Source organism: Balaenoptera acutorostrata, chromosome 9, assembly GCF_949987535.1.
Source record: "Balaenoptera acutorostrata chromosome 9, mBalAcu1.1, whole genome shotgun sequence".
NCBI classification, from domain to species: domain Eukaryota; kingdom Metazoa; phylum Chordata; class Mammalia; order Artiodactyla; family Balaenopteridae; genus Balaenoptera; species Balaenoptera acutorostrata.
The window spans coordinates 54,323,034-54,342,610 of record NC_080072.1 but is presented as its reverse complement, the minus strand read 5'-3'; the positions used below and the strand labels follow the sequence as shown (position 1 = coordinate 54,342,610).

General features: G+C 53.6%; 1 protein-coding gene across 4 annotated transcripts in view; it reads left to right on the top strand.

Annotated features, from left to right (window-relative positions):
- CHRDL2 (chordin like 2) overlaps positions 1–19,577 on the top strand; it is a 33,606-nt gene that overhangs the window by 7,649 nt on the left and 6,380 nt on the right. For all 4 annotated transcript variants that reach the window (XM_007173736.2, XM_007173733.2, XM_007173735.2 and 1 more), the window contains exons 2-9: positions 3,387–3,499; positions 7,585–7,678; positions 9,923–10,065; positions 12,320–12,413; positions 14,116–14,171; positions 16,028–16,196; positions 17,131–17,325; positions 18,679–18,852. In XM_007173736.2, coding sequence (XP_007173798.2) covers positions 3,387–3,499; positions 7,585–7,678; positions 9,923–10,065; positions 12,320–12,413; positions 14,116–14,171; positions 16,028–16,196; positions 17,131–17,325; positions 18,679–18,852 — 1,038 coding nt within the window. The remainder of the gene's footprint in view (positions 1–3,386; positions 3,500–7,584; positions 7,679–9,922; positions 10,066–12,319; positions 12,414–14,115; positions 14,172–16,027; positions 16,197–17,130; positions 17,326–18,678; positions 18,853–19,577) is intronic.

Below are 19,577 nucleotides of genomic sequence, written 5' to 3'. Positions count from 1 at the left end.
CCCCTGAGAGAAGGCGCAGCTGGCCCCTGAGTTGGAGAAAGAGATGATGGGTGGGATGAGATATGGTGGCGGGGTGGAGAGAAGAAGCAGGGCAGGCCTCAGGCCAGGGCTGGAGTGGGAAGGCCACAGAGGACCAACATAGAGTGGATGGGAAGGGAGGGGATATGAGAAACAGACTTTGCCTCCTTCTCCATGTCATCAGGATCGGCTGCACTGGCTACCTGAGCCTCATCCTAGCCCCCCTAGGAGCCCCTGAGAGCCTAGGTGTATGGGACCATCAACACATCCGAAATCATGGAAGCCTGAAATGATCGAATCTTAGAAGCACAACATCCTACAACTCTAGAAGCTTTGTGTTCTAATGAAATGTAGAATCTTAGAAACCTAGAACCTTGGAATCTTAGAATTTTGAAATCATGGATTCAGAAACTATCTGTACAGTAAACCCGTGAAGATCCAAGTTCACCCCCACTCCTTATTTTGCAGATGGGAAACTGAGGCTCAGAGAAGGAAAGGAAGAGTCTTCCTCAACATCACACAGTGATTTCGTGGCATAAGGAGGCTAGAGCCCCTTCTACCAGCCACATGCAAGGATGGGGCGAGTGCCAGGACTGCGGGGATGGAGGCAGCCTGAGGTCTTGGCAGTTCTTCCTCCTGCCTGGTTTTGGCGTGGCCTTGGGCACTCACCTCCCTAGAAGAAGAGGGAACTCTGGGCAGTGCTTCTCACCTTGGAGGGCGTGGTGGGCCTGGGGCTCCTGGGGTTGGGGGACGGCTTGCCAGGCCTCCACATTCTTAGCTGCTGCCAGGTCCGTCTGTGGCGGGGAGGGACCTCCTGGCCTGGGCATGGGCTGAGACATTCTCTCTGTCTTCATGCTCTGAGCCGGCGGAGAGGGGGAGGGTTTGCCAACTGGCACAGGGGCCGGGCTACAGGGCCGCCCCAGAGAAGGTGGGACAGGTTTTCTTCAGCAGCAAGGCTAAGACGTAAGGCCCGCAGCGGTGTTGCAATCGCTCCCTTCTCTGGTGGGGGAGGGACTGAGGAAGAAAGACATTATTCAATCCTCGGAGCATTGGGCTGGCTCTGCCGAGCACCCCAGCTGGGTCTGTGTTCTGCCCTCTCTGCCAGCAGCGGCTGAGAGATAAACACAGCTCATTTGATACGGGCCAGCCGGGGCCTTGCTGGGAACGGGATCTGCTGTCTGATCCCCCCTCTACTATGCGGGGCTGGAGAGTGGGTGGGGAGCAAACCAAGCCTTGGCCGCCCCAGTGGCCACTGAAGCGCAGACTCTGAGGGCATCACGACCGCGGCCTCAAATCCTTGTTTTGGGGAGGCCCAAGAGGCAGAGCAGAAGCAGTGCAGGGAGCCGGCGAGGCTGCTCTCAGCTTCTCACAAAGGAGACTTTCTAAAGCTCTGCAACGGCCCTTAGCTCCTGTCCTCCGCTCCAGGCCATCCCCAGCACGGAGAGGGGATTCTGGCCTCGCGGGGGAGCTGCCCTCGCTACTGTACTGCTTTCCATGCTCTGTGATTCTGTGAGTTTAAACATCTAAGAGAATGATTCAGAAAGTGTGAGACTCTAGAAAGTGTGCAGGAGGAGGCATGAAAGGCAATCCCCTCTAGATTCTAGACCAATAGGGGACCAAGAGAAAAAAACAGTGAATGGGGGATGGTGGCCCGGGGGACCGAGAGAATAAACCTCTAGGCCCTGAGTTTGAGCACAAAGCCATGGCAGGTGAGGTGAACTAAAGGGATCTCCGCTTGGGAACCTGGGGTCCTGGGTTCAAATCAACAGGTGGGTGGCCTCAGGCAAGTCACTCAGTCTTTGTGATCCTCCGTTTTCTCATCTAGTTTTCTTATAATCATGGTAATGATCCCAATGACCCTGCAAAACTGACCTTATCCTCTTGAATCTTGAACAGATGACAATGTCCATCTTGCAGGGTCATTGTTACCATAATTATCATAATAATAGCATTCAGCTAAGTGTCAGGAACGGGGCTAAGTAAGCACTTTCCAAGCATTATTCAATTTAATTCTCAAAACATTGATGTTAATAAGATAATTAAGTAATTTACATAAATAGAATATCATCAACAAATGTTGGTTCCTTTCTCCAAATTTCAATCTCATTTAATTCAACACGTCTTTATGGATACTTAGCTTGTGCTGGGCCTCCCAGTTTCCCCCTGAAAGAGCTTAGATTATTCTTTGGATAATGGAGAGGTTTTTGTAGGAATGATAGCATCCCTTCTGGGTTGTAAAAATCATCAGGTACCTGTATGGAGGAGGGTTGGCAGGGATAGGGCCAGAGGCAGAGGAACACAGCAAGGGGGGCCTCAACGCCTGACCTGGAGCCCTGACCTGGGGCTAGGTGCTGAGCTGGTGAGAGGTGAGGACATGATTGTTCTAGACAGAGCTCGAAAGACTGGGCAATTGACGGGCTGTGGGAGGAGAGAAGGGGTGGAGGTCTCAGGAAAGCAGGATTGCAGGAGAGATATCTAACCCACATAAGGAAATAAACTATTTTAGTCATTCTTAGAAGCATTCATCTACATATTGACAACTGATACGCAGATTACAAAAGTAATCAAGTGATGTGCACAGTACCAATGACTATTTTTAAGGATATTTAAAAGTCAGTTTTCTAACAACCTATCACTAGGCAGCACTTTGTTTTCCCAATTCAAGCACTTTCCATCAGAGCTCAATGAGATATAGGGACACAGTAGATTATGAAAGCAAGAAAGCTGCTGTCAGTGGCTTTATTCGAAAGATAGGTCACATGGCCCAGAGAAGGGGTGTGTGTGTGTGTTTGTGTGTGTGTGTGTGCGCGCGCGCGCGTGTGTAGGCAGGGGAGCAGCAGAGGGCAAGGGAGGGGAGGGTGCAGAGACGTAGTAAATAAATAAGCAAAACGGGACAAAGGAAAAGGAAGCAAGTGTGATTATGAGGGCAGAAGGAGCACTGCATTGTGAGTCAGGAGACTTTGGCTGTCATCCCTGCTTGATGACTGACTTACTGTGTGTTTTTCGCGGTGTAGTTTGGCCTCTCTGGGCCTCAGATTATTCATCTAATTATAATAACTAACATTAACACCACAATTTAAATCTGTAAAGCATGTTCACTGCTTAATCCCCTAACCACGCTGTGAGAGAAGTGTTAAGGTTCAGAGAGGGACAGTGACATGCCCAAAGTCACACAGCAAGTGTGTGGTCAAGCTGATATTCAAACTCAGACATTCTGGCCCTCTGACTAGGAGAGCACATCCCGTGGATTCTCTTTCACTTGAGTGGTCCAGATGACATCCTTCCTAGAGCCAGAAAGAAGGAGGGATGAGGCAGGGACTTCAGGCTGGAGCCTCCTGGGACTGATAAAGCACTGGTTGGTTTGCCAGGCCCAGACATGTTCTGCCTTTTCCACGGGAAGAGGTATTCCCCCGGCGAGAGCTGGCACCCCTACCTGGAGCCCCAGGGCCTGATGTACTGCCTGCGCTGTACTTGCTCCGAGGTAGGTTCCTCTGGCCACCTGTGACAGGTATGTCTGGGAGACCTCCAATGAAGGCACCCCGGAGGGAGGGAGGACAGCCTGACTCTGAGGGTCAGGGGCACTCTGGAACTGGGCCCCCTAGAATCGTGCTCTGTCAGCAGCAACTGAGGGACTTGGGGCCACACCACTTCACTACTGGGTATCTAATACATAGGCATAGATGCCTACTGTGCACGCCTCCCAGAGATAAATCACACAGTGGGTCGGTGGCTGGGCTGGGATGAGGACCCAGGCCTCCCATCTCTCATCCAGCCTTCTTTCCTGCTGGTACCAGCCTCCCTGTGCCCATGCAGCAGAAGACAGCCTTCCTGAGCTGATCTCCTAATCCTTCCTTTCCTCGGGCTATCTCCTCCAACCACCTCTCTTGCCGCCCTGCCTTAGGATGCGTTCTCCCAACACCACTGGTCCAAGTATTTATTCTTTGCAGCTTCACCCAAACGCCACCTCCACCAGGAGCCTTACTTGATCCCTCACCTGGAAGTATTTTCTTCTGGGAGGCCACCTAAGTTTCTCTGTCCCTTTCTCCTGATCACTGTTGGCCAAGTAAAATGGTTGTCTGTGTCTGTTAGTTACTGCCTCGCCTAGATGGAGCCCTGGGCGTAGGTCTTCCTAGGCATTCACTCATGCCCATTTCGGGGTCTTGCAGAAGGCTATACCAACTGGGGCAGAGACCAGATTTTCTGTTAACCTCTGTCTCCCCCCAGCCCACCCCAACCCAGTACCCTCCACAGGCCCTTGTACAGTCAACTGGGTGGAATAAACGAGAGCCCCACGTGGTCCAGAATTCCCAGACCAGGTATGGGGTTAGAGGATGGCGAAGGAGGGAGTGATTGAGAACAGGGGTCCCCAACCCACGGTACCGGTCTGCGGCCTGTTAGGAACTGGGCCACACAGCAGGAGGTGAGCGGTGGGCGACTGAAGCCTCATCTGCCGCGATGCTCCCCATCGCTCACGTTACCGCCTGAACCATCCCCCCCATTGCTCGCATTACCACCTGAAGTAATATTCCCGGCCCTCACCCTGCCCCGTCCGTAGAAAAATTGTCTTCCACGAAACCGGTGCCTGGCACCAGAAAGGTTGGGGACTGCTGATTTAGGAGGCTTGAACCCCCTCGGCCCTGGCTCAGCTGCCGGTGGCCCAGTCTCATTGGTGTGAAGTCTGCAGCTCTCTCTGTCCAGGCGAGGGTGCTGGGGGGAGGGAGTACCTAGCTCCCTGCTGCAGCCAGCCCCTTAGCTCCTCTCTTTCCCTGCACAGCCAAGGCTGTGAGAGCCTCCGTTGTTAAAACAATCCTCAGGGTGGGAGCAGAGAAGAGCTTCTGAGGAAACACTGGGACATGGAGGGGGCGTGGGCCAGCCCCTCTCCTGACTCTGACCACTGGGGTCTCACTCCTCCTGGGGTCTTTCCCTCTGATTCCCCACTGCTTCTACCATGCTGGCCCCTGGTCGAACCTGACGCCAGTGGGAGCACAACCCCCCATCCCTGCTTCCCCTTGGTTTTCCTTAGCACATCTGAGGCCAATCAGCTTTTTCAAAAAGAACTTTGTGAAATATAGCCAAAAAACAGGAAGGAAACCATAACAGAAAATTCCAGACATATCATGCGGTCCAGTTGACAAAGTCCAAGTTTTGTGATCCAGTGGAGCTAATTCATTTCTCCCTCCCCAGAGTTCACACATACACAGTTTCCTCACCCCAAGGGGCTGTAGCTGGCATCCCCCCAATACATCCTGAATCCCTTCCTTCTCTCCATCATCACTGCTCCCCCCAATCTAAGCCACCTTCCTCTCTCACTGAGGCTGCTATGTGAGCATCCCATGAGGTCTCCCTGTACCCCTTTCTAATCTGTCCTCCGCACGGCAGCTAGAAGGATCTTTTCTGAACAAAAAACTAATCATGTCATTCAAAAGCTCTTAAAACCCTCCAATAGCTTCTCGTTGCACCTAAAGTAAAATTCAAATTGCCTGCTGTGGGTGCTATGTGATATGACTCTGCCTTATTCTCCAACCTCATTTCCTACCTGCACCAACACTTCAACTCATTCCGACTTGTTCCTCCACCCGGAATGTTCTTCCCCCAGATCTTCTCAGGAACGGTTCCTTCTCATCTTGCAGTTTATAACATAAAGTTGCCTCCTTATGAGGCTTTCTCTATGGCTGTTTCTAAAATAGTCTAACCTTGTTAACGCAATCACATTACCTTGTTTTATTCCTGTTATAAATTTAACATCTGACATGATCTTGTTCCTACTTATTTATTTTTTATAGTCTGTCTCCCCCTGCTAGGGGGGGAGCTCCGTGAGAGCAGAACTCTTGCCTCTCGCTCACTGCTATGCCCCTAGTGCTCAGAAGAGGATGTAGCGCCAGCTGTCATGCAGTAAACATTGAGTGAATGAATTAGTCTCCGCCCCCTCCACCAGAGGCACTTTCATGGAAAGTGCACAGACCCTACACAGTGCTCACCTGCTGTGTGTCTTAGGCAGCTTGACCTCTCAGAGGCTCTTTTCTCGTTTTGAAATAGTGGATAATAAATGGTATCTACCTCTAGGGTTGTTGAGAGGATGAAGTGAGAGAATGCATTTCTATATAACATAATGCCCATACCTAGTAGCCACTCAATAAATGGTAGTTATGACTTTCCTGAGAGGCACCCTTTGGCTGCAAGGCCTCCTGCCTTGCCCCTGCCCTTTCGCCCCCCTAGCCTGTCTCTGCCTTACTTCCTGCTGCATGTCGCTCATCATCTCCACCCCTTGGTTCCTTCAAGGCCAGAATCAAGAGAGAGATTCTAACTCTTCAGACAACACAGTTCCTCATACTTTACCCTAGTTTCTCACCTGAGGGGCTCCGTTCACCCTCTGGACATTTATCAAACACCCCTGTGTGCCAGGCCTCTAGAAGGCCCCTTTTGGAGCTCAGACCAATCCTGTGGACTCTAGGATGTCCCTTAGCACTGATTAATCCTTGTGATCACCTCTGGCCATCTGGGGAAGCAGTGACCCCAGAGAGACTAAGGCCTGCTCCAGGGTTCTCCATGAGGCAGGAGGCTGCCTTGGGAGAAGTGTTTCGGGGGCACTCAGCTGGGGCTGGAAACACACTTGCCAACTCCAAAGTTTAAACAAAGCTGGCTCCATTTGACTAAGGGAGAGACCATCTCTCCTTCCCCTCCTGGCTCTCATTCATTCTCTCATTCGTTCATTCGAACTTCAGCAGGCACTCGTTTGGAGCGAGGCCCTGTGCCCACAATTCAGAGATGAATAGAGTGAGGCTTGGCCCTTGTTCTTGGGAATTCGCGGTTGAATAGAAGAGACAGATGTAATGGTTTGTTACAACACAGGGCAACGCCCTTACAGCAGAGGGAGAGGAAAGTGTGGGACGTCTGTGACAGGCTGACACACTGCCTGGGAAAACCTCCAGTGGTGGCCTCTCCCTCCAGTTCTGTTTCTGCTCATCTCTCTGAATGCTTCTCTGCCCCTTCCCTCTCGTTTGCTGTATTTGAAAAAGTCCAAGATTTCAGGCCCTTCCTCTGGTACCAATCCCAAGGCTTTGTGTGGGATCAACCACACCTCCCAGAGACTTAGAGAGCAGATCACAAAGCCCTGAGTCTTCTCCACATCCTGTTTCTAGCTGTGTCCCCATCCCTGTCACCTCCCTTTGTGTGTCACACTCCTGTCTTAGCCCTGAGGCTCAGGTCCAGAGGTAAAAGAACAAAGCCCTGGAGTTAAAAAAGCACAGTCAAGATCAATGTTAGAATAACCCAGTCTTTTACTTGTATTTCTCAAATACCATAAGATACAAGATCTGTGCAAATACACAAGATCTGTGCAAATCCAGGCACACGGTGCCCTCCTCCGTGGTGGGGAGGGACACGGATGGGCGAGCCAGACAAATGAGCGGGAGAAGGGGAGAGACTGGGCACACGGAGTTTATCACTTTTATCCCACCGCAGGCTTAAAACGAGTACAGTGCCCTGCAGTTGGGAGGGGGATTGGGGAGAGGACGGTGGGAGACAGTGGCTCCTTGGAACTAGGACTGACCCCTGTGTCGCCTTCAGAGTGCCCATGTGAGCTGCTACCGCCTCCACTGCCCGCCTGTCCACTGCCCCCAGCCTGTGACCGAGCCACAGCAGTGCTGCCCCCGGTGTGTGGGTAAGTAGCCGCGCTCCTGCCCTTGTGCCAGCCTCCCGCTGGCCCCCTGACCCTTGACCCACTCCTGGCACAGGCCTCCAGCTGAAGGAGACCCCTGGAATGAGAGGGGCAGTCTGCAGACACCAGAACTGTTGAGACACCAAGGTGCTCAGGGGAAGACATCCTCCATGGATCCCCAGGGAGGCCTGGGGTAGCCACAAGCTTCTCGTACTTAAGCAGCTGTGTTTGGCAGGAAGACAGAGAGAATGTGGAAAATAGCTGAAGGGAAATGGGCATGCTTGGCCTGTTGACGGCACACATGGTCTCCTATCGCTCTTGGGCTGGCCAGAGCCTGAGCGAGTGGACATGCCTTGTGTAAGTGCAAGTGAGTGAGCTGGGGCTGGGAGGCCCTGCAGGGTCACCCCAGGATTACCACCAGGGGCTGGGACTGGCCGAAGGAGTTGGAGTACATGTACTCTGAGATTCCTCCCAGGGCTGGGGTTTAGGGATGCTGTGCGCCATGACGCTAAATGTCCATGACTTTAAGAATCTGCTAGGAGCCTCTGAGACTCGGATTCTAGGAAGCAGAGGTAAGAGAGAGGAGAGGAGAGGTGGTCTGGGAAGAGACTGGCATAACCAAGTGGCAAATGAGGAGCAGCCAGTGGGGAGAGCAACTCAGAAGGCAGGGACACGTTGAGAGGAGCACCCACGTTTAGTAGCATCGGGAAGGTGACGCGTATAGCTGATGCACTTTGTTGTACAGCAGGAACTAACACAACATTGTAAAGCAATTATATTCCAATAAAGATGTTAAAAAAAAAAAGGTTAAGTTGGGTGAGAAAATAAAAAGAAGGTGATGAAGGGAGGGAGGCTCCAGATTGTAGCCTCAGCTCCAGACCCTGGAATCATGGCTCTCCTGGGGAGCTGGGGGCCTGTATGGAGTATGTATGTAGAGGGGCTCCTTTTCCAAGTGCGACCCCAGTAGGGATCTGACCATGACTCCAGCTTGGGTCATAGTTTCCTGATTCTGGGTTCCCTAGGGGAGCAGAGGCTTTGTGCTTCATCCTGCCCAGTGAGGGGGCATCACGCCTCCTCTCCGGCTGAGGCTGACCCCGGGAGTCCTGACCACGCCTTGCGGACTGTGCCTTGGCCCAGACCCCTTCTTCCTCACAGCCTCCCTCCCTCTCTCTTTCCCAGCCTTGCCCCTTTGCCTGCCTGGTCTGCGAGCTCCTCAAGACTCAGCTCAGCCATCAGCCCCTTCAGGAAGCCTTCCCCGCCCACCCTCCCCGGCTGAGTTAGGGGCGCCTCCTCTGTGCTGCCACAACTTCTGTGCTTCCATCGCCCTAGCCCATACCACACCAGTGTCACTGCTTGGGGCCTGTCTCTACCCAGTGAGACTGTCAGTTTCCTGATGGGAGGGGCCGGGTCTTATTCGCACTCCACTCCCAATGAGTAGCATGGCGCCTGGTGCAGAGAAAGTGCTTAGTAAATATGTCTTGAAAGAATGAGCAGGTTGTGACCACCTAGAGGGGTGGGATAGGGAGGGTGGGAGGGAGACACAAGAGGGAGGAGATATGGGGATATATGTATATGTACAGCTGATTCACTTTGTTATAAAGCAGACGCTAACACACCATTGTAAAGCAATTATACTCCAATAAAGATGTTAAAAAAAAAAGAATGAGCAGGTTCCCGCTGGACAGGAGGCTTACCCCTCTACCCAGCAGGGTGAGGGCCGGCTAATTGGCAGGTGATGGGGAGGGGGCTCTGGTGGCCAGGGAATGGCAGGAGCTGACACCAAGCTTACACAAGCACAGTCCATATCATACCAGCTGACTCCACTAGGATGAAACTCCATGTGGGACCTTGTCTTGTTCACTGCTGTATCCCCAGCACCTAGAACAGTGCCTGGCACTAGGAGGTGCTCCATGGATGCTTATTGAACGTTGAATGAACTCACACAAGTCCCCACTGAGTGGGGCTCAGTGTACCTGAAGCATCTGGCCTTGCCTTCTTGCTTCGATCAGCGCCAGCTCTGAAACTGAGGGGCTCAAAGGCCATGGGAGGGAGTGACATAGTCAGACATAGGTGTCCCGGGGACCTCTTTGTTCACTGATAGGAGGTCTGGCTGGGAAGGCTGAGGCCAGAGCTTGGTTTAAATGATAGCAAGGGATAGGATACAAAAATTTCAGAAAAGTGACCCAGTTAGTTCTGGCGAAGCTCTTAGACCATTTTCTCCTTCCTCCTTCCCCTCCCCACCTGCAGAACCTCACACCCCCTCTGGGCTCCGGGCCCCGCCAAGGTCCTGCCAGCACAACGGGACCACGTACCAACATGGAGAGACCTTCAGTGCCCACGAGCTGCTCCCTTCCCGCCTGCCCAACCAGTGTGTCCTCTGCAGCTGTACTGTAAGACCTGCTACTTCCCTTGAGCACAGGCCAGTGGTCTGGGCCTGCAGAGCACAGTGGTGTGGACCGGGGGGGGGGGGGGGGGTAGGGGGAATTGTTCCTCCTGGTCAAAGGACAGTGAAAGTGAATGGGCTCAGGGGGAAGGGAACATCTGGGACTTGGTATGTCCTGCCTTTCTCTGGGCTCCGTACCCTCCTAAGCTGCCTGGTCACCTTGCACTGACATTTGCCATTACTGTGTCCCCCAGTAGACTCTGCACTCCTTGAGGGGAGGGGATATATTCAACTCATTTCTATATCCTCCACTACGCCCAGCTCAGGGCCCGGCCCACAGATGTCTGTAATGATTGTTGAATGAATGAGTGAGTGAATGAGTGAATGAGTAAATGATCAGTTATCAATCCTGGGGCACAGAGACAGGGCCAGACTGTTTGCAGCAAATGTAATTTAATCTGAAGCTGCTTAAACTCCCCTGCTGTGGTCGGAGTTGGGCCTAGGGACAGGCAGGGCTGAACCAGCAGTGTTATCAGGGGACAGAAACTGAAGCCAAGCAGGGCCTGAGCTGGAAAGTCTTCCCCTCCTCCTCAGGGGGGGTTCTAGGCCTGGCCCTGCTGCATGTTTGCAGGTGCCCTTCGGCATGTCACCCTCATCCTTGGGCTTAGCGCATCTGTGCTTTGGTGGGAGAAACTCCTGCCCTCCTGATTTCCCTACTACCTGATCATCGAACTTCTCTGGGCCTCAGTTCCTCTGAGTGTGTAAGGGAGTCTGACCAGGTGATCTCCAAGGTCCTCTCCATTTAAGATAATAATCTGATTCAGTGGTGATGAGAGGATAAGAGACCGAGACCCATGTTTCAGCTCCAGCTCTGCCATGGTTCCCTGTGTGACCTTGAGAGAGTCACCTCTCTCTGGCCTGCCTCCCATCTTTTCAGTGAGAGGATCTCATCCCTCCAAGAATCTGAATTTTAAGGTATCTGTGCTGCAGAGCAAACAACTTATAATAACAAGAGTGACCACTTAGAAATCAACTGAGAGAATGGTTATTTTTGCAGGGCCTGGGCCTCTTGCAGTGAACTAGTACACTGTACCTACTAGGAAATGCCTTATGTTTATATACAGCATCCCAGTGGCCCTATGAGGGGGATATCACTATTCATATTTTTTAGATAAGAAAACTGAGGCTCAGAGCAGTTAAGCAATTTGCCTAAGGTCACACAGCTAGTTAAGTGGCAGACTCAGAATTCAGACCCAGAGCCACATAATTCCAAACCCACATTCCTTTACCTGCATTGTGTGGCTTCCTGTGAAGGGATGAGCACCTAGATTAGGAGGGGCTGTGAGAAGAGACAGAACTGATGGTGCTGGGGTGGTGAGAGCATTCTTGTGACCCCTTGTCTCCACTCCCTGGATACTTGGGTCTCCCCTTCTTTCTTCTGATCCCTGTTTATATGGGACTGGTTTGAAGGATCAGAATCCTTACTTCTGAGACTCACTGGAAAAGGAATAGGGAAAGGACTCAAGGTAATATCACTTCCTCCCAGGTACACATTGTGCCTTGCAGTTTAACAAGGGTTTTCGTAACCATTCCCTCATTTGATTTCACAACCCAGATGGGAGTGCCCCCATTTCACAGAGGAGGAAACTGAGGCCCAGAGAAGAGAAGTGACTCACCTAAGGTCATCTGGCCTCTGACTCCCAGAAGGCCCTTTCTCCTGCAGTCTTGCCTTTGCAGGCTGGGTCCTGAAGTTTGGGGACCTCGAGTTTCAGTAAGAGCAAGATGAGCCCAAGTAGTCATGCACTCGTCCCCTCCTCTATGCTGGGCTCCCTGTTCTAGGCCAGGGGAGAAGGACACTGATAGCAGTAGGAAAAGCCTGAAGACGGGGTTCTAGCCCATTCTGCCCAGTTGTGTCTCTGACTTCAGAGGGTCCAGGCCCCTCCGCAGTCCCTCCCCATCTGTAGGATGGGAGAATCTCACCTCATTGGGTTGCTGTGAAAGCCTAGGGAGAGACTGGGTACAAAAACACTTTAGAAGCTGAAGGGTAACTGTTACCTCAGGGCCTGGAGTAAGAGTGGGAGGGGTACAGGGACCCCTCCTCTGAGATGGCTGGGCCTTGCCCAGGACACTCTGCTGCTCCCTCCCTCCCCACCTCAGAGGGGACCTCAAGGCCATTTGCCCCCAGGGCAGGGGCTCTCCTAGCCCCTGGGCTGGTCCTCATCAGAGCTCGTCTCCCAGCTCCTGTTTGCTCTGTCTGTCAGGAGGGCCAGATCTACTGCGGCCTCATGACCTGCCCAGACCCGGGCTGCCCTGCGCCCCTCCTGCTGCCCGCCTCCTGCTGCCAGGCCTGCAAAGGTGAGTCTGTCCCTAGATCCGGCAGTGCCCGCCCATCCCACCGCAGGGACCTAGCCATGGACTGTTAGGGGGGAACCTCAGGGGACACCAAGCATGTAGCAAACCATTCTTTCCTCAGGGCGGTGGCTTAGCTGCAGCCTCTAGAAAGCTAAGCCTGTGTCAGAGGCTGATGTGCATTATTTTTTATTGCAATCTCAGGGAGCAGGAAGGAGGGGAAGGGAGAGTGAAGCAGGGAGGGAGGGAAAAACAACACAGGAATGTGTTGGGGAGCTGGCCTTTGCTTGAGATCAAGTGTGACCTCTTGCTCTAAGTGGCCTTCTGCTCCTCAGAAAAGTCTGGAGGTGATAGCGGAGGAGGAGGAATTTGCCCGCCAGCCACCAACTCTCACCGGTCAAAGATTCACCCCAAGGCAGGGTGATTCCCTCACACTCCCCGGTTGTGCTAGGCTGTCCTGGGAGCGGGAGGTGGGAGTGGGGCAGGGTAAGAAGTGGGGGCAGAGACATGGAGGAGGTGTGGCACAAGGGCACCCGCTGGCAGGTTGAGTCGGAGGGAAGTTGGCTGGAGCCCATGTGAAGGGGGTGTTGCTGCAGTGCCTGCAGTGAGGGGACAAAACCCCTGCAATCAAATGAGGCCAAGAGGATCAGAAGAGGCACAAGAGAGGGTCTGTACAGGCAGAGTGACCGTGTCTCTTCCTGTCTTCCTCATGGCAGAGCTGGGCACAGGCCTGCGCTCACTGGAGCTCAGGGCACCCGTGTCAAGCAGAATCCAGGTAGCATCTCTGTATAGCACAGAGAGAGGCAACACACTGACGAGTGCGGGGCAAGCAGCTTGGGCAGAATGAAGTGCACAGGTGGCCGGACTGTCCCCTGTGGGCAGGACTGGAGGGGAGTGCTCCGCTATAGAACGTTTCCCCAGATGCTGGCACTGTGGAAGGGCACTGGACCAGGAGCCAGGTGATCCCAGTTTAGTCCTGGTTCTTCCAGCTAATTCCTGCAGAGTCCTTCCCCTCTCTGGGCCTCAGCTGTGCTGTGTGTGCACTGAGAAATTGGCCTTGGTGATTTCTAATGCACAGGCTGATTCCAACGTTCTGGATCTTTGAACCCAGAATGCTCAGTGGTAGTAGACACTCTGTATGTGAGGCAGGGGTGAAGGGGAGAGAATCCCACTCAGGGATCTAGGAAGCTGCAGGACTCCAGGGGGTTTTGTGTGCTGGTGCCCCAGGGTGTAGGGGATGGAGGAGTCCTAGGCTGTTCCAGTTGGAGGGGCAGAGGGGCTAGAGGGCAACCACGGGAGCATATAGTGTAGACCAAGTCTGGTGACTTCATGCGTGGCTGGGCAGAGGGGCTGCCCAGGGGACTGCAGCTAAGCAGGCTGGGATTCAGAGCCCTTGGGCCATCCGTGACGACACTGAACAAGATGCTCTGGCCCAGCCAAGTGGTTCAGTCTTAAGTGACCAAGAGGCCAGTGTGGGGAAACTGAGGCAGTGGCCCAGTTGTAGGGACTTCATCAACCCAAGGGTGAGGCGATGCTGTAATGAGAAGTAGGAATAAGTCCCCACTGGGACAAAGGGACCTACTGGTGTGGGGGGCTGCAGAAGTGGCAACAGGCCTTGGAGGGGCAGAGCCTAGAGGTGGTGGCCTGCAGGGCTCTGGCCCCAAGGCTGAGGAAGCGGAGGCTGACCCGACTCCCTTTGGGTTTCCAGATGGGTCAAGTGAGAAATCAGCTGAAGAGGACGCCACGCAGTCACCCCGTGGGGTGGTGAGTGCACAGCTTTAGGGACAGGGTGGGGAGAGGAGGGGAGGGGGCTGGTATCCAGGGCCTAGATCTCCTTGCTCTGGAGCAGGCAATACCAGTTGTGGTCCTCATTTCTCATCTGTGCCCTGGGTCAGCTCCATTAGCCGCCACCAGGTTCCAGGCCCTCTCCTTAGACTTCCATCCCGGCTCCCACCGTGGGCCGATGAGTCAGGAGGGGTCTGGGAAAAAACACCACACAGGGCAGGAGCAGGCCCCAAGCTTCCCGGTTTCCCTCCTGGAAAATTCTGACGCTGTTCCGTCCAGAGCCTGTGTCCGTCCTTATTCAGGCCGCCTCTGGGCAGCATGTCCCCCAGGGGAGTGGCCTCTGACTTGGGCCAACCTTCCCCATCTAGCTCCTGAGGTACCAGTTCTTTGTCTGGGGCTACCTCACTGTTGCTGGCTCCATTTTGACCCCTCTCGATCTTGGTCTAGAGTTAAGTTGAGCTAACCTGCTCAGTGCTCTCTGGTCAGAGAGGAAAGAGGTGGGAGAATGGGCGCACACACTGACTCACACCCCTGTCTGCCACCTGTGCTATGTCTATGATGTGAATAGCTCCACCTGCTCTTTCATCCTGGGTCACCTGGACCCTGGGGGACTCGAAGAGGGGGGGTTCCCCTTCCCAGAGACTCCCCGGGGGTCTGAATGAATGAGCTCTCCCTTCTCCCCTGCCAGCTCACCCCCACTTCCCAGGCTGGGCTTTGTCTAGCGGGTCCTGGGCCATGGGACTGGACCATGTCATCCCCCTTCCTCCCCATTCTCTCCCCATTCTCTCCCCAGGAGGCAGCTAAGTGAAACCCACCAGACTTAGTTCCAGGCCCCGAGCAGCTACTTACTGACTTGCTGGATGCCGTGGGCAAGTCACCAGTTAGGGGGCTGGGCTCTTCATTTCCCTTCTGCCTCTATTCTACTTGACAAGCATTTCCTGGGTGCCTCCTGTGTGCCTGGGCCTGTGCTGGGGCCTGGGACACAGTTTCTACTCTAGGAGCTCTTGTGGGCTCAGTCCAGCCATCAGAGGACTGACTCAGAGACTGTACAGTCAGAAAGGGGCTGCAGAAGAAGGCATGTGAGTGACTCAGGGTCAGTGACGGGGTGGTAAGCTCTGCCCCTTGCCCCCAGCCCACTTGCTCCTCTCCCACGGCCTGGAGCTCCCAATCCCCAATCTCTGGACTGGGGAGCCCCTGTCCTGTTAGGCTGCCTTCACACACACACCCTTTGTTCTCACTGCCAGCCCTCCCAAGACCTGATCTGGAGGGGTGGGGTCTCGGGATGTTGGATTCCAGGGACTCAGGAAAGGAGGCTCCCAAGACCCATCACCTCCGGACAGGGCCTGCTCTCAGTCCTCCTGCCTGTGGGATTCCGGGGCCTGGTGGGATCTTCAGAGGCCCATCCCCTGTCCCATCACCTAAATCTTCTTGGACAAAGAAGAATTTCCTGACTCTCATCCTCACTACATTCTCACCTTCCATTTCTTACATATTAAGTTCTCCAGGTCCCTGATCACTTATGTCTCCCAGATCAAGACTTCAGCACCCTTGCCCATCTCAGCCCCAAGGCTCTGGCTCTGCCAGCCTGAGAAGGGCTCAGTGGAGGCTGGATTTCTAAACCACTATCCTCTGAGAGTTTTCAAAGGCCCATTGCCTGGGAACATCTTCGACCCCAGCCAGATCTTCTTTCTACCCGGAGCCTATGCCCTGTCTTCCCTGGGCCGTCAGGCTCAGTCACTCGAGCCATCCTCAGGCCTCTCACCACAGCCTCTGTCTGGCTGCTCCTGCACTGGCAGTGGCCTGTCGGTGAGCTGCATCCTTCCTGCCCTTTGCAGAGACATTCCCAGGATCCGTGTTCAGGGGACGGTGGGAGAAAGAGAGACCCGAGCACCCCAAGCCCCACTGGCCCCAGCGCCCCCCTGGGCTTCCTCCCTCGCCACTTCCGACCGAAGGAGGCAGGCAGCACGACAGTCAAGATTGTTCTGAAGGAGAAACATAAGAAAGGTGGGAACTGGAGCCTCTGCCAACTCCTGAGGTGGGAAAGGGGGGCCCTGACTGTTCCCACTTCCCATCCCTGCACCTCCACCGAGTAGTTCCCCAATCTCAACTTGGCCATGAGCTTGTAGACCCCTAGAACGTCGGGTCTAAACCCCCATTTGACAGATGAGGACACAGGTTCAGAGTATTGAGTCAGAGACAGAACCAGTCCTGGAACCAGGACTACGGGCCATACAACAATATTTTTTTTAGCATCTGCCATGTCTTTGCTGGGAATTGAGGGACACAGAACAGAGAGATGAAAATGGTCCCTGTCCTCCAGGAGCACATAGACTAGTAGGGGAGACAGACATGTACATTAATTATTATAAGATAAGGAAGTGGTGAGGGCAAGTTTCTGATGAAGGAAGGAGGAAGCAGAGCTGGGCTGCAGGAGGATGGTTGGGATGGATCAGGGAAGGAGGCTAAGGGGACAACTGTGGCAGCAGAGGGGGAGGAAAGAGGCCTCACTGCAGGGCACCCTGACTGGTGGAGCGGGAGGGGCTGCAGAAGCATCCGTCCAGCCCCTCTCTGTACAGATGGGACACTGAGGCTGAGAAGGGAGAAGGGACCTGACAGAGCTCACATGGCCAGGCAGTGACAGCACTTGATCACAGGCCTCCTACTGTCAGGCCATCCCTCCCCGTGCCCCACTGGAGGTGCCTGTGAACAGCAGGACTCTCCATCTTCGGCAAGAACTTACTGGCCCATCTCGGCCCTGAGTGCTGAGACGGGGGATGTCAGGGACAGAGGACTGGTTTACTCCCTGGCCTCCACTTTGCAGGCAGTGTGGCTGGGCCAGACTGGTGGAGCAGGGGCGCCCCAAGGACCTACTCCCAGCCGTTATTGGACTCTGACCCGAGTCCGAGGCACTGACCCTCCTCCCTTCCTGCCCTCCCAGCCTGTGTGCATGGCGGGAAGACGTACTCCCATGGGGAGGTGTGGCACCCAGCCTTCCGCTCCTTCGGACCCCTGCCCTGCATCCTGTGCACCTGTCAGGACGGCCGCCAGGACTGCCAGCGGGTGACCTGCCCCACTGAATACCCCTGCCTTCAGCCCAAGAAAGTGGCTGGGAAGTGCTGCAAGATTTGTCCAGGTACAAAGAGAGCCTGGGGGCAGGGAGGGCACTGGCCAGAGTGAGCCATGGGTCTCTCTCCCCAGAGCACAGACACTTGGAACATCTCTGACATGGATGGGGCATGGACTCAGAGCCAGGGGATGTAGGGGTTATTACATGCACAGAATGTTAGAAGCACAGCAGTGAAAAATGCCCAACTCAAAATATTAGACTTATGGAACCATCTACTGTTACAGATTCAGAGACTTTCAGACATACATAGAATCAAATAATGTCCTGGATTCTGTGAAGTCATAAAATATTAGGCTATTAGGACTTTTAAGAGGAATGGCCAACATTTATTGAGCACTTACCATGTGCCGGGTAGGTATTTTGGCTGAATTCATGTAATCCTCACCAAAATGGACAAGGCAGGCATCTTTATCTCCAGTTTACAGAATGAGAAGATAAATACCTTGTCCCAGGTCCCAAAGCTGTAAGTGACAGAGCTGGGATATGAACCCTGTCTGTCTTATTCCAAAGACAATTCCCTCTTTCAATTTACTTATTTATTTATTTTGGCCGCGCAGCACGGCTTGCAGGATCTTAGTTCCCTGACCAGGGATCGGATCCCGGGCCCACAGCAGTGAAAGCGCCGAGTCCTAACCACTGGACCGCCAGGGAATTCCCACAAAGACAATGCTCTTGACCACTGCTGTCTTCCTTCAATCCTCATCAACATATGGGAAAACTGAGACCCAGAGAAGGGAAGGGAACTTCCTAAGTCACACAGCAAAAGAGCAGTGGAGCTGGAACTGGAACTCCTTCTAGAACCTGTCCCGTATCACACTCATCGTCATCATTACTGCCATCGTCACCTCAATCCCTCCCAAACCTTTCATTCTATGTGTGTTCAGAGTGAGCCTGTGCTGGGTGGTATGAGTGACTCAGAAGACTTGGAGAACATGATTCCTGCCCTTCACCCTGTGGGTTTATTTTAGAGAGAAAACATACCCAAGTGAAACAATTACAAGGCAATGCAAGGCAGTGTGGGATTAAGGGCCTGAGGGAGAGGCATAAGCAAGAAGGGTTTTACAAGCTACGGGTGGGAGGAAATGGTGCGCTGAGCTGTTCCAGGTGGGCTGCCTGGAAGAGGTGGAAGGTGAGCTGGGCCCTGAAGGGTGAGAAGTTTCCTGACATGCTAATCAATGGGAGGTGAATGGGGGAGAGGCCCCCTCTCTCTTCCCCAGAGACCTCCTTCTCTTCCCAGGGGCACCAGAACTTTCCCAAGGATCCTATTGACCCTGAGGGGGATGTCAGACCAGTGGCCCCTCTTCCTGGGCTACCAGGGGTGGGGAAACAGAGTGTTCACAAGCTCCTTGTCTCTCCCAGAGGACAAGGCAGACCCTGACCACAGTGAGATCAGTGCCACCAAGTGTCCGAAGGCGCCGGGCCGGGTCCTCGTCCACACGTCAGTATCCCCAAGCCCGGACAACCTGCGTCGCTTTGCCCTCGAGCGTGAGGCTTCTGATCAGGTGGAGATCTACCTCTGGAAGCTGGTAAAAGGTGAGCAGTGGCCCACTCCCCCTCTGGCCTGTCCCCCTTCCTTTGCTCCAGACCTGCTAAGGGTGTTAAGGGAGTTTTGTTGATCAAGTGCCTCTGGCCCAGGAAGACCTGCCTTGGGCCACCTTCCAGCTTTGAGTCCCAGATTCCGAGATAGAGGGAGACTGATTCTATCTGACAATTCTGATAAGCTCACCCACTCTGAAATGCCAGGGCCTTGAAGTGCTCCCTCTCCTGGGGGAAAGGGGTTTTTACACTTTGTGAGGAGCCAGGACAGAGTAATGTCTACCCTGATAAAACAAAGAGCTGTCTATTGGTAGACTTTCAGCAGACTGGGAGGAGAGATCTTTTCAGGCAGGAAGGCCCTCACAGCATCCTCAAATCCTCAAGGCCAGTCTCATTCAGCCTTTACTATAAGGTGGATTCTATCCCTCCAAGGTAAGTCGACATCAGAATATGTTTCTCATTCTGTGAGAAACTCACCCTGTTCATCAGGCTGCTCCTATCACCAACTGAAGGTCAAGAGTTTTCATTGATAAGGGAATTGCTGGGAGTTCAGTTTTGGGGCTCTTCTTGTAAAACATAAATCCCCTGGATAGAGTAAAACAAATTAAACCCTTTAAATGGGAATTAGCTCTAAGGTCAATTTACTGATGTGTTTGGCTGGCAGTGGGGAGGTGGGGGAGATGGGGGGGGTGAAAGAGGGGATGATAATAAGAATGATGACA